The sequence below is a fragment of the Manduca sexta genome, chromosome 16 (assembly GCF_014839805.1).
Source record: "Manduca sexta isolate Smith_Timp_Sample1 chromosome 16, JHU_Msex_v1.0, whole genome shotgun sequence".
NCBI lineage: Eukaryota > Metazoa > Arthropoda > Insecta > Lepidoptera > Sphingidae > Manduca > Manduca sexta.
The window spans coordinates 7,853,838-7,869,597 of record NC_051130.1 but is presented as its reverse complement, the minus strand read 5'-3'; the positions used below and the strand labels follow the sequence as shown (position 1 = coordinate 7,869,597).

The window sequence follows — 15,760 nt, the reverse complement described above, 5'->3', positions numbered from 1 at the left end:
ACGAAGATTTCGTTTCATATTATAACGCGGATGTTTATAAAATAAAACAACGTACACTTCTTAAAAACAGCAAAATCGTGCCTTCGAATTACAGTACCGTAGACCTCATTATGCACACGAGCTTTTTTATCTATTAATGACGTCATAAGACTAAGAATACCGCGTCACAACTCTTAGAACATAGGCTGACGTAAGCCACACAGATTTCTAGAATTACCGAGGGATATTTTTTCGTTAGCAACATATTAGTTTTATGTATCTATTTTATCGTCATGGTAATAAGATAAGGTAATCGGAGAATTGCAACTTGTTTTTGGATGACCAGTGTTTCGTGCAGTAATGTTTATTTTATAAAATTTGACGTTTGAAAATAATAGCCACTAGCATTAAATATTATTTTGTTTATACAAATTTAATTAATTCTAAGTTAGAATTTTAATGATAAAAATTTAAATTAGAGTTTGAAAAATGTTTATGAAAGAAATATTTCATCGTTGAAGATCTAATTATGTCTCAAGTTCTTGTTTGGGTAACCGCATATTAAAACTGTGTCGAAATTTCAAAATAGTTGCAAAAAAAAAAAAAAAAAACTCCGCAACAGACTGTCGTAATATGAATGTTTCATGAGTACTCTATTTTTAAATACACTAATACATTAAAAATAAATAAGCCATTAGAATTAAGTGATAATGTGATAAAATATATAGGCACAAAACGATCACAATATATTGCGGGATGTAAATGGCAATGCGCATGAATTATGGCCGGTGTTCAGCAATTAAAACAAACGCAATAAAATAGAGAAATTCACGGTCACCTAAAGGGGAGGAAGGTTTCGAAGATAATTGAGCATTATTAGCTCTAATGTGCAATTTAATTTGCCTGTCGTAACCATCTTGAAGGTACGTCAATCTGTAGATTACGGTTTTAAGAGCGTTCTAGACGCAAGCGTAGAAAGTTGCTTGCGGCGCGACTGGACGGCGCCCGCGTGTGTCCTGCGATCCGCATTCCCCCTTCCAAGCTTTAAAATGAAACAAAAAAAAAAATAAAATAAATGCAACATCGTAAAATACAGTGTATCGCCGAGTAATGACTTTAGAAGACTAACGCAGAGAATAGAGAAGCTACACGCTGTCCAGGTGTTTTCTTTCTTACGCGTTTGCAATTTTATTACCGAATTATCTCACTATGACTGCATAGTATGTTAATATTGTAATTTACTTTTTTTTCAAAGCTTCTATCAACGTCATATTCCGATGACTTTATCACTTAAAGTTTCTATTTGTTTTTATAAAATTTTTTATGTAAGAATAGTAGTAGTTGTTGCATGGATAAACAAGTAAAATAATGTTGACCATTTTATTGTAGGTACATGGATTTCCCAGTATGCGTATGTAATAATGTTATAACCTTGCACTATGAGGAATATTCACTGCAAGAATAAAAAAAAAACGTGTTAAATATGAATTTATTATTTTAACAGACAATATAGCAAGTTTTGGATGGCTTAAGGATTTAGTATTAACTTTGTACACAGTAAAATTTTAATTGTTCTAATATCAAATACTATAGCAAAATTTTGTGCATACCTTGAAAATAATATCAAATAAAATGCGATATTTTTTCCATAGAATGTGTAGCAAATAGGGTGTGTGATAAGATAAATAACACATCTCTATAAATATTTAATGAATGCCTAAGCCTGTTTGCCTACTGCCACAACGGATACAGTGGGGTTTATTTGTAAAAAAATAACAGTCTACCAACTATGATATTGGCTATTGAATTGACTTTATTACAAGACATTGGGACAGATCACGCGTATTTTATTGTATGGTATTATTATTATTATAATTTCCTATAGCGCAGCCTACCCAGCTTTGAAGTCTGGCTCAATTTTGAATTTTATTTTTATTTATAGTAAACTTACTCTGTTACGTGTAGATAAAACGAATATTGAAAATGATTGATGACTAAAAAGAGATTTATCGGATGGGTGCGACTTAAAATAATTTTAACGTGTATATTGTATCTTTGAAAATATATTTTCTATATGTCATAATACTATTATATGATGTTGTTGTTCATATAACGCTACACAACAATAACAGAATATCATTTAACAAATATAATTTGATCTATAAATAAATCGATTACGAACCAATGATTTTAATTTCAAACATTGCTCTTCCGCGGTAGATAAGTTTGAATAAACAGCAATAAGTAATTACTTAAACAACGAGCACGCATAATAAACTAGAAATGGTAATTCCTCTGCCTTCATCAGTGAAAATAGGCAAGATGTAAGTCGTTAAACGTACTCTTAATGACATTTATCACAATTACAGCCCCTCATCAGACTGAAGTAGGCACGGTGTCGTTATGAAAAGTGAGACCTAAAGATTTCTTGAGAACTGAGCCTTCACCTACATTTTGGTACGATTACGAAGGAATGTCACGAAGTAGTTAAACATTTAGATAATGTTGAAGTAAAAACAATCGTATCTGCGGCGCGGAGGCGGCGGGCGGGCCGGCGCGGCGCGGCGGGTCGACGAACGACCTAGCTCGGTGCGAAGCAGTTTTCCTCGGCAGCGGTCCCGCCCCCGTTCTGTCTACCATGGCAAAGAATTCATAATAAAACAGCAAACATACGATTGTGGCACCCAACTAACAGTACTTGAAGTCCTTCGTAATATACAAACTATAAAAATGGCACATTATTCTCTATTTCTATGATGTAGACCTACGTGGGGCAGATATCGCGAAACGATACGCCGGGGCTCGATTCTGAAACTGTGACATGCTTAAGTGATTTGCAAATTATATTCGAAGGGTATACTAACGTTCCCTGTGATAAAATAAAGACAATAAAAAATAAGATTTTGATGTAATCGGCCTTTATGTTGGGTTTATTTATTTAACAACTAACACAGGCATTAATTACACGTTCATGCTGCAAATTTGTTGCTATTTTAACTTTTCATTTACTCTCGCAGTTTTATCCATTCGAAAATAATTAATACGACAGCTTGACGCAAAAAGGCACAAAAGTGTTTGAAAACTTAACGTGTACGTAGTGTATAAAAAACGACCGCAAACAAACTAGCAAGTACAGAGTTAATTTTAGCCCAGGAGCAGCGTTAACAAAGTCTTAATGACTTCAGAAAGTATGGGAATAGATGTGAGAAAAAAGGTGTGAGGTCACTACAGACTACTGGTGGGTTTAACAGTTAGCTATCAAGGAAAAACGTAACACAATCAACAACACATACGCGCAATATGTACAAGTCTATGACATAAGCAATTTATGTTTACGCCGTAGGGTTTAATGAACGACCTCACTTACACTTTTGCTGACAGGCGGTACCGGACGTATCAATATATGTGTACCTACTCACTAAGCAAAAAAATATGATTAGAGCTATCTGTGCTTGGTACACATACCAGTTTCGGTGACAAGTGGCATAACTCTCACTTGCGGATGTCGCATCGCATCTTGTGTGCACGACGCTCTATTGCCGATAAATTGGCATCGGCAAAAAATATCATTTTCGCTACATACAGCGGCGTACGTACGTTTCTAATCACGTCATATCTGGGTCAGCGGAAATTTACGATGCGAGCGATTCACTGAAAGCCTTTTACATCACATCTCGCGGCGCATACCTGGCACTACCAGGATCCGATCGCTACCTCTCGACCCACCGGTAATTGGAAGGATTTTTTATAAATGCTCTGTGACGTCGCAAACAAATCATATTACCGATCACATATCTCTCAAATATTAATTTGTAATGCAACGTCAAATTTGATTTTAATTTGTAATTAAGATTAGCAATAACGACATCTCGAATGACATATTAGGAGACAGTGAAAATGTTTTGAATGACAGGCAACTTTTAGACTGTCACAAAAAACTGGGAACAAGAGAAAGTCTATGCAGATATTATAGCGAAAACACTGAACTCAAAATGATCAATAATGTCGGCGTGGGTGCCTGGCACAGTGCAGTGATAATTGAAAGTGCCATCAGCTGCAGTCAGGCTGTACCAAATAGAATGTATGTCAAGTCGTTTTCACGGTCTTGGTGGTCTGTGCAGAATCGACCATGACATAGCGGGTGGGCTTTGTTTATCACCTTTTTCTTCTAACTACGTAAATTAAATACCGTATCATAGATATGTTTTGGGTATATGCCATTGTCCTACATTATTTAGTATAAATATTTAACTAGCGGAGCCGGCGCGGAGCTTGTCGCCGCGCTGCTCACTCGACTACGAACATTGCGAACAGTTATTAATTTGTTGTAATTGATGGCGAGTTAGATTGTAAGAGTGCTGTGTAGTACGAGGAGTTACCTTCGGCACGCACGCGACATTACGCAGTATTCGAATATAAGGAAAACAGTTTTCCAGCCATTCTGTAATCTGGCCGGTGCGCTCGTTTCAGTTTCGTCATATCTGGACACTTTCTAAAGAAACTGCCACTGTAAGTAATGAGTGTGGCCGGCAAGACGCAGCCAGGCTTCCACTGGAAACATGCGATAATAAGGTATAATTGCGCACCACCTCTGTGCCTATATTTAGCCGCAAACACTCTGGAACTAGCTGCGCATGCTACTAGTGCAATTACGTAAAGCGGTTGAGCCATTTCTAATCTAAAAATAATCGTAGGCTTTGCAGACATCGGCGCCACCGGGGTCGTACGAGAAAGTAAAAACAATTATATCTTAACAATGTCGAATATTGTACACAATATGTTTGTACGCTTTGTTCATTATAAATATTATTTATTTTAATAAGTTTATAATGTCTCGTTAAACGCTTATTAATTAAGTAGTTGCACATATTAAAATATTCAAATTGACATGTTATTGTATAAGTAAATAAAAATACGATGTTTATTTCAAGACGTTTGTTTTTATCTAGCATAACACGCTGTTTATGTTAAGAAAAATATAATTTTTAATTATTATTTTATTTAAACTATATCCAATTAATAATAAACAGGTATTTAGGATATTTATAATTTGGTTTTGTCCTTTTATATTTCTTTTTATCAAATAAAATAATATAATCCGAATTCTCATACCTTCAGAATTCAATATTAAAGTCTAAACGGCGTTGTAATCAATCTAAAAACTCTGCAGAAACGGTAAGACAGATCGTACTTACGGCTAAACATTAATTGCATTATCGATAAATCTGATAAACAAGTAAATTTTGTAGCGTGCGGCCGCTAATATTTTACTGTCAGCGAGTATATCCGTGACATAAACTATACATCAGTGGCGCCAGTAGCGTTTAGTCGTACGCGTCAGTCTGCGCGTGCGATGTGAATTTCCCCAGCACTCAGACTATTAGGGAAGCTATCATTAACCTGGCGACAGTGCACAGTGCTGATCACCTGTTACAGTCGGCCCACAACTCAACATTTTAATTATTACACGCATAACTTTAATGACATATCCAATTTGAATACATTTTATCTTAACGTCTAATGGTACAAACGACACCGGATAAGCCTTTCTCGACGATTTCCACAATGTGTCATATTTGTCGAGTTCCGCAGCGCGAGTGACTTACTGAAATCACATTGCACAATGGAGCATAATTTATGAAAAGGACTATATTTATTAACAGGTCCATCTAAACCAGAGACAGACACCGACACATCACGTACGATATAAATATTAAAAAATTCTATTTAAAGCGTTATTTAATGACATAGAAGGTTATTTTTCAATTTCAATAGGTAATGTTCTCATCTATCTTTCCTTCGGTTGTCAGCGAGCGGCGCGAGGTGGCAGGTGGATTGTTGAGGGGAATCGATCAAGAACATTAAACTCAAAATGTCGAGTTTCTATGTATAATCATGATTACGTGCTCCTTATTAATTCGTAAACACATAAAATAAAACGTATGGCCCATAATAAGGAAAATAAAATGGTCTGTACAAGGATTAATTGCTTTATATATGGAGGACTCATTCGATGAAAAATATTGTGTAAGCAGTTAGTGCACAACCAACAAGCAATATATTCTAAGTTAGAAGTAACGAATTTTTGAGGCGGACTCAACTAGCGCTCTATACGACTTGAAACATTTTTACCGAGCACTGCAAAGTGCGAATGTTTATTTTCCAAAGACATTGGACAAAAAATAAAATACAGTTGTAATGCAATACAGATTATGGGTTGAGTAATTAGTTCAACACGTATTGACTAACAATGTATATGCGATTTTCGGTTATATTTATTAGATAGGTATTGTATTATGTATTTGAAGTATCAGAAACTAATCATTTTTAGTATTAGATATTAGAGAATAGTTTAAGCGTGGCTCATAGTTTAACATAGACTAAGGGGCAATGAACACATGTCGCGATACATCGTCTGCAATGACCTTAATTGCACGTGCGATCTGGGCCGCTGCTCTCTCTTAAATCAAACTAGAGAGCCCTAGAACCCCACTTATCTGCGCAAACGTTAGGATGATCCGCCCTACACGTGAACGTCACTCGTGTGACTTATGCAACCAGAGTCGACGACCTCAGCCATTTGTTTATATAATTCATTAATAAGATCATTCCAAAATGGACATGTTGATTTTGAGACTTATGATTGTGTTCAAAACTCATAATTACACGCTGTTGATGTATCTTTACACGTGTCTTTCTAAATGCCGCAAAACGAATATCGAAAATTAATTGAACAATTCAATAATTCTCAATCAATTTGTATGAATTTTACTGTGTAGTTAAAACATCCCAGACGGACACGGCCGAGCAACAGTATCCATTTAAAACCACAATTTATGTCCACGGAGTGTAGGTTTACGTCGCCGTGTGAGGGACGGGAGCAGGGCGGTGAACTCAAATGCATCCTGTCTCCGAACTCGGTGATGTCGGCCACACATCTTTAGTAGGAAATGTGGGTTTTTAGAAACCCGTTAGTGGCACACCCCGTCTAACACATCATCACAGCCGGGTCAATTGAATGCTTCAACTCTTCCGTATCGACAATGGTTTTGTGTGCACTAAACGGCATCTAACATGCGCTTTGTTTAGAACATACTTGCAAACACCGCCGTTCTGTAAGGACGGCTCATACATTACTTAGTTATTTCAAAATTTCGCAGTAGTGTTTACGTTAAGTACAAACGATAAACATTCATTAAATTAACATAATATGCGGGTAATAAACCTTACATATACCCACATGACATTTGCACTGCAACGCAAGGACACACATTTATACTCATCTTCAATGTTCGAGAAATTCAAATGTGCAATAACACGAAACTAATATAAACGATTGGTGATATTTGATTGGCATCAGTGTCCGTTACAACAAAATGTCTCGTATGTTAGCAATGTTTTTATTGACAATGGCCGATCAGAATGCGCCGGCGCAGTGTCGTATGTCGGCTGATGTCGCGGGCACTCGATTCACCGAAGCGGCTAACTTCCTGCAGCTGAGGCATGCGCCATGAATAAACACATCTTCCACTTCGCCCGTTACCACATACAATAAAACGCCTAGTTTAGTAAAACTACATGACATTACCACCGCGACGATTAGTGTCCGCGAGCCTCTCTCGCGTCTCGATAGTCGATACACACAAAACGAATATCAAAAACAAACTCAGTGCTAAACGTCGGAAGTCGCAGTATTCTTAAGTACTTAGGGCCGATGAAATGTTTGCTCTGTTGACTTCGATGGTTTTATTCAAGTCATCAAGCATACCGTTAAGTAAGCTCAACCGGGGAATAGCTATTAGCTGGCCGCCGCGGCCGGTGCGGTAGCTACGCGTTCACCATATACAAAGCGTAGGAATCTTGCCATTTTAATATTTGCTGTACAATTTGCATGTTTGACTAGGAACAGTTTCCCGGAATATGTGCGCTTTTACCCGTGGGCATTAACGATTTAGCAGTATTCACAATGCACACAAATAACATGTCATGCCGTGTGTAGTTTAGGAGCTTATATTATTCATTGACAGTTACATTGTTCTAGCCTTTTCTTTCAAAACGTTTTAAACAGCCATTATTATTCCTGTTACTAATAATCACAACTTCACTTATCTAGTGTTGAAAGTACTCGGACATATGCATAAAATGACTCATTATTCCAAAGTAGCGCACGTCATTTTGAAGTCGACGATAAAGCATAAAAAACCATGTACACCTTATTAGTAATTTCCATAGTTGGTAACACACCTCTGGTGATTAACGTCCGTCCTTCACGATTGAATACCTCCGCCTGGGGATATCAAATGTGGTGGAACGGACAGACAAGTGACGACAATGGCGGCACAAAGGCCGGTGACGGTACACCGCTGCTGCGTTTTATCAGCAACACGAGAGGAAGTCACTCAGATACGTGGTGTTGAATAAACAACTTATATAAACTAATTACGCGCCATGAAATACGTGACCATGGAATACACAGTATAATTTAACGGAATATTTAATTCTAATAGGTATTTTAAATTTGACGTCATTAAAAAGTGTCGCTTTTGATGAAGTATGATATTGGAATTCATTTAACAGTAGTCAGGAAGAAAAATATACACCGTCTTATTCTCTTTCCAGCAAACAATTTTGAAGCTTTGTATGAAACTTGACTTGTCTATAGTCGATGACATAATTTAACTTGATGTGTACAGTTTATGTATGTATATTACTCGGAATCTAGTCCACACACCAATAAAAATAAGACATTTAAAAGGAAACAAGCGCTTTTAAAGACGGTAAAATTTATAGTTGCCTACTTTGAATTTGAATGAAGGTTATACCTAAGAAGAGTGCACAAAATCTCAATAACATAAGATATTTCATTGATTCAAAGAAGTCCACATTTAAATAGGTAATAAGGAAAAGAGGTTTCATTAAATAGTTTCTGATAAAAATAACAAATTGTTGGATGCCGTGTTCAATTTGTTTAATGACTGTGTGTCGAGACTAGAGCCTTTGTGAATTAAAACAGCTTGAGTGATTAGAACTTGAAAAGCGAATGAAATATTTCAATCTACTTACTGGTATGATAAAAACCGTAACAGCTATAAAATTAAAAGCGTTAACATAAGTTTTTATATGAATTACGACGCAATGTAAGTAGGAACGAATATTAAAGTAGATAATTCCTTTGCGTAATGGGAAGTTATGGTAATAGACTTAGAATTCATAATTCAATGTACCGTTATACATTTTTATGAATCCAGCGGTGGCCACTGGTCGGTCACATAATTTATTACTTAAATTTTAATACAATCATAAACGGTGTTTAGATCTCATAATAAACGATTTATAATGTAACAAAGAGTTTTTATGATTATAAAACTATATTTTTACTAAAGAAGCAATGGACCAAAGAGGAATTCTGCAAACGTTTTGCACATGATGCGCTATTTTAGATTTTAAACATACGATCAAACTGGGGTAATTGAACCTAGTTTTTGTTAAGTCCTTAGCCGGTGTAATTGTTCAATTGACAATCGGCAATAATAGTGAATGTTTCTTGCTTGAGGTAATCAAATTTATTATGGTATGAAAAAAATGAGCAAAAAGAGAAATGTTTTAACTCCGGTGTCGAATATGTCAATTTTACGCACCAATGTTCCTTCACACCTTCACAATGGAATGTAACTTGTGACTGTATTATTTTTTCGGTTATCTTAAACTTAAATTAAACACAAGCGTTGAAATAAATTACTACGCAACCTTCCAATAATTTTGATTTACATCAGATTCTTATTGTTTTGCACGTTAAATTCTCACGCTAACCGGCAGCAAATAAAGCAAATTTCTAACCTTCATGCCTTATTAATAAGCATCATTTTGATACGAATTTTTTGGCGCCTTGAATGATAAATCATAATATTCAAAATGATACAATCTGTCACAAAAGCGTTGGTCCGCGTACGCCTACTTTCGCTTGCAAATTTTCTATTACAATAGCGAGTTTGCTGACTTGTTGCGCAATTGTCAGTAACTTGGTAAACGCTTGTAATTATTATTGTAATAGCGTTCTAATATAAACTAGGTGCAAGTAGATCGGGCGTGGTGTGAAAGCGTTTTAGTGCCGCACATCTTCCGGCGATATTTTTAGGGTTCCGTACCTCAAAAGGAACCCCTATACTGCCGTGCTAAGCGGTGCAAAAGCGGTATGTCAGGGAAACCTAATTCGAGATAATCGAAGTTTTGTAAATATAGTTTTATATGTAAAACTGAGATAGAGAAACTCTTTTATGTTTTTTTTTTAACAAGTTCTAAACGAGATACCGTTATTTGGGTAAGTTCATTGGATAGGTATTTCTTTAAGCTATCTGACGATATAAAAATCAAGATTTAGATTTTTTTTGAGATACCACTTTCGAGCTTAGCACGACAGCATATAATGTCCGTCTGAATACTTATCAAGACCGTCCCTGTGAGGAACACTCAGTGGTGTTAAGTTGATATTTATATAAGATATTCGGGACTACGGTCTTTTTCAGCTGTGAAATAATTGTAAATAAAGGTGATCAAAAGATACGACCGGTTATGTCGCAGATTTTCGATTTCACAAGAATCAAAACCTATAGGATGTTTATCTACAATCTATTTTATTAGAAGATATTTGGTAAAAGCAATATCTTACATGTAAAGGATCTGAAAATCATAAATATGTACTTTAATAACACTAGAAGCGAAATTACTATTACAAACTTATGATTTGCGGTTGTTGCAATAACCGGGTTTAGGGATCGAATGGCAAAGTTTAGTTTGTAAAATTTTTACTTATATACTTGGATCTATATTACAAAGGTTGTGCGGAACCCTAAGTGCGCGACTCGCGCGCACTTGTCCGGTTTTTCAATTCTACACCTTATACAATTGTATTTTTAATGACATAATAAAATTTATTACTTAGTTTTAGTTATAAGACATTGTTATTATTAATTCTTATTTAAGGAGCTTTGTGGTATATTACTATTATCCCGCTGTATACGTTCACTGTGATCGGCACCTTCTCACATCCCATCATGCTCTCAAATAACATTTTTTTAATCAAAACTCGTAGTTACAAAGTCAAAAGAATACAATGAATGTGAAATATTGAAAAAATTGTTAATTTTAATGTTTTAAGTTATCACCTTGTCAGCATATTAAATAGCATAATAGTCCAAAGTAGAAATTTGACTAAATAGTTTAATATATAGCAAAGGCGAACGAATCGAATCTCCTTTAGTTATGATCCGTTCCATTCTTAATACAGTTCATAACTTCAAACTAAACGAGGGGCAAGTATAAGTAAGTAGGAATATGATTTCGATCTATCGATACAAATATTGTTTGAGTAATGCTATAACCATTGCTTTCAATTAGAACACGTTTTTATTATATGCTAGTGATATCTATAGGTTCATACTTCATAGTAATCCAAATTAGGAATCACTCAGATACAATTAAACATGTAAACTCATTAAAATTGTGTTAAAATTTCCAAAAGGTACAGGTATAAAACTTTCCCCAGTTCAAACAAAGAGGCAAAAAAATTACGGCGTTAAAAATCGTTCTCAATACATGTATGGCTAAAACTAAACTTTTCAACCGCAAGCGCAGCTTTATTGAGCACTTACTACAAATAAGAATTCATTACAAACTGACATTCCGGCGAAATTTATTAACTTCCATAATTCAATGCGCAACCGGTAATTTGGAAGATTTTTAAGCCAAGTAATGGAGGCAGACGGGCGTGCTTGATACCAATCTCGGAGGTATGAAACAAACTGGTTCCAGACCAAAACAAAACCCATCCAGGAAATAAACGCAGTCGATTTATAACTGAAAATGGCTTGCGCCTCCCGCAGTTATATTATTTAACATTGGGTTACGTCTTCATTTTTGTTTTGAGCGATTTATTTTTCTGATGCATTACAGCATTTGAACTTTAGTAAAATGTTTTTGGTTTTCCTCAATCAGATTCTTGTTTATTAGATTTTATTGGGTTATTAATTTTGGGTCAATGTTATAGATTGATCATTTCGCATGTTTTATTATTTTATATTGCATTAAAGCGTGGATGATTGAGCAAAAAGTGAATACAGGACACGTGATTAGAAATCGCTTTTGTATCAAACTATTACAATAACGAGTAATTTTGAACTGGTTCAAATTAACAAAAGATTGTCCTGAATTAAAATTCTGTCAGAGAAACAAAAAAATAACAAACATATTGGCATAACGGTATTTGCTGTCGATCAACTTATAGGAGACATGTTGGGTTTCCCAGTTTCTTTCATTACAGGAAATAGTAAAGAGGTAACCGAATGTATGTGTCGCTATTGGCTAGTGAGACAAAGTTGCACTGTCGATCTCTGAGGAGTGCAAAGGCCTTAGATATATGAAGCAACTATATGGAAGTCCGAAAATATTGTCACATGACTCAAGACAAGGAAAACAACTCAATATAGGTAGTCAAATTAACTGCAGCAAATAGTAGGTCCAGTGTAGTGATAGAACATATGTTTTTTAGATATTTATAATACTAAAATTGCTTATAAAGACATCTTTATGTATCAATTTAGAATAATGAACTAATAAAAAAAAAAAAAAACAACATGTATGCAGATTATAACTTGCCTGTCAGACAATACAATGGGTAACATTGTGAGTTTTATTATTATTAATTGCTTGGGACTGAATCGTCCAAGCAGTTTGATGTTCAGGAGGGACTTGTCAAAAAATGCTCGAAGAGGTGTTTTGCAGATCTTATGCTAAAGAAGAATAGTGGCAGAGAAAAATAGATTACATAATATCAATTATAACATAAAATTGTACTTTGTTATATAGTTCATAAATATCTTTCTATGATATAGTTATGAAACGTCTTCATGACATACACACATTATATTTCCAGCACCTTACAGCATAGGTATTATGAAAGTAACTTTCAATTATATGACCAAATGGGAAAGTGTCATATACGAGCTCTGAGTTTTATGGCAATATCAAAAACTATAAAAATTTATATCAAAATATAATTTTGCATTGAAATGCTGAACACAATTTATCTGTTGGCTACATTTTATCATGTTGAATTGAATTTAAAAAAATTATAACTATGGCGCATATTCATTTATAATTTTTTTGAAACTTTCCCATATTTTATTGTTAAGCAATAATAAAATGTGTTTTAGATAAACAATAAAATACTTCACTTGATAGTATATAATTAATACACCAACCATTTCATAGATATAAGTGTGACATTTGTCAAACAATAGAGTGACAGTGGTGCGTCTATTTTATTATCACTTATTGAGAATTCTCAGTACTACTTTCACTTTTCATGTTGATCAGACATGCCTCTGCAAAGTTAATGATAAATTTCATTTCGGAAAGTATGTAACATAATATCTTTTTTAAAATGTGCATAACAATAGCTCGAGGACATAAATTGTTACAATTATTTATTTATGGACATTTTCCTTATTAAACAGGAATGTAAATAATATTTTAAATTGATAATAAATACCATTGTCTATTGGTTGTTACATAAATAAGTTCCATGTTTTTTTTCATATATATGGATGTAAATCATTCGTAAACAAGTAGACCATTACAAGACTAACAAAATTGAAACTATAATTTCAAAAAGAACTAACAGAATACTGTTCGCTTATTTGTCACAATGAGACAGGGTGGATAGAAATTAAACTAATTCTGAGAATATTGTACAGATAGATGAATATTATTGTAATTTAAAGATTTTTGTATTGCAAGACTTCTGCAATTTATTTATTAGATAAGAATATTTGAAATAGGTTTATTTGATTTATTAATCTAATAAATTAACCATTATTGTTCTTACTTACCTTGATTGGTGGCATCAAACCATGAAGCTCACTCAAATATAAACTATACAATGTCAAAACTCCCAATTTGCATGCGGACTATGATATAGCAATTATGGGACCAATTTGGTCTAACAAAGAAAGTGTACATTGTGGTCGCAATTCCTTTTCTCTTAAGTTATATATTCTGTTAAACATAGTGTTAGAAGTGCTGCATAATATCCACATTGAACCAATGACAAATCAACACCACCATCACATAATCTTTTAGATATCTTGAGATAATTGAAATGAGATAATATTTCATTTCATACTTCATATATGTGAAATTTAATTATCATGACCAAATATGACAAAATGCTTTTGAGAACTGTCAAAAAACAAATTCATGGCTTGAATACTTACTTTACAGTACCACATATATAGTAATAAGATAAAGTCTATGTGATAAAATCATGAATCAACCTGTATTTTAAGTTTGTATATAACAAACACGTTCAATGGTTGTATAAAAACTTACTTGTTACATGTTTTATGTAGGTATTCATTAATCGATTGTCGTTTGCAATGAGAAACAATATAAACCTGTGTAACAAGTTGGTTTCATGTAAAGGAAAGAAATCGCGCGAATGAACCGCTCACTATCGAAATAAACGATTGCATAAAAACACATGATTACTCACGGTTCAGCCTCTATGGATTGCAGGCGCGCCACATAGTTCGATGGAATGTATCCCTCTTGCTTAGTCTTCTTACTTCTAGCCAGCCACCAATCCCCTTGTGTATCATTCAGGATTTCTAAATGCTCACCCTTTCTAAAACTAAGGTCCTCGTCGGTACGGGCGTCGTAATCGTATAGCGCTACAAATATTCGGGTGGGAGGGACCTCGCTTGTATCTGTACCTTGGTTAACCGTAGATCTAATTGGGTCTGGGGGAGGCGTTGGCACTGAAGTCGGAAACTGCCTAGGATCCTCCTCGTGTGGATTTGTCCGTTCATTTTTGTTTTTAGAATCCTTTTCTCCTGTGCTACTAAAGCAATTCCCCATTTTCTCTTTACAAGGTGAGACTGTTATCACTAATTTTATGTCAAATCACACACTTGTATGTTCCCAAACAATTGGCCAGAGATATTTCATCTATAAACATTTTATTTTGTCACATTAAAGTCATAGAAAAGCAATGAAAAATGTGTTTTAACGTAAACAAAGAATATAAAACTCCGATCGGACATCACTATAGTCGGCCATTTTGATACACCATAGACAATACTTGATATCATTTTAATATAGATTAAAAATGACAACAATGATATTTAGAAAAAATATTCATAAAAGTTTATTAATTATACTTGAATGCATTATATTTAAATTATTAAATGTTCTAATTAATTACGTAGGTATTAAGTACATATTATTTTGAAAAGTGGATATGTATATGCATAATATCATTAGTGACATCTGTTGGATTATAGTCGAACTAGGCATATATTGTAGTCTTTAAACTGGTGCATAGATAGCGCTACATACATCTAATCCAAAGCATAATAAAATGTTTTAAAGAACAATTATAATTAACCGATTTAAAAAAAAAAGAGAAGGTTACAATCTGTTTTTTTATGTTTGTTACCTCAGAACTTTTGACTAGGGGGAACTGAACTTAATAATATTTTTTTTTATTTCAAAGCTGGTGCTTCCCGTGTGGTCTCATATAAATTTCATTGTTGTTGGACTCTACTTCGGAGATACATTAGAAAAGTTATTGTATATTTGGTTATATATTTATCTAGCTTAACTAGCAACTTTAATTAGGCACCGACTCCAAAATTGGTAACCAGTACAGAGGGTGTAATGTCAAATTACTTTTTGGTTTTTAGTGGTTTTTGAAAGCGGTTTAATTTTTCGTAGGAAGTATTTT

General features: G+C 34.3%; 1 protein-coding gene across 1 annotated transcript in view; it reads right to left on the bottom strand.

Annotated features, from left to right (window-relative positions):
- The window catches only part of LOC115447769 (tyrosine-protein kinase Src42A), a 49,936-nt gene extending 34,824 nt beyond the window's left edge, over window positions 1-15,112 (bottom strand). The window contains exon 1 of the mRNA XM_030174989.2: window positions 14,528-15,112. Coding sequence (XP_030030849.1) covers window positions 14,528-14,892 — 365 coding nt within the window. The 5' untranslated portion in view covers window positions 14,893-15,112. The remainder of the gene's footprint in view (window positions 1-14,527) is intronic.
- Window positions 15,113-15,760: the final 648 nt, after the last annotated feature.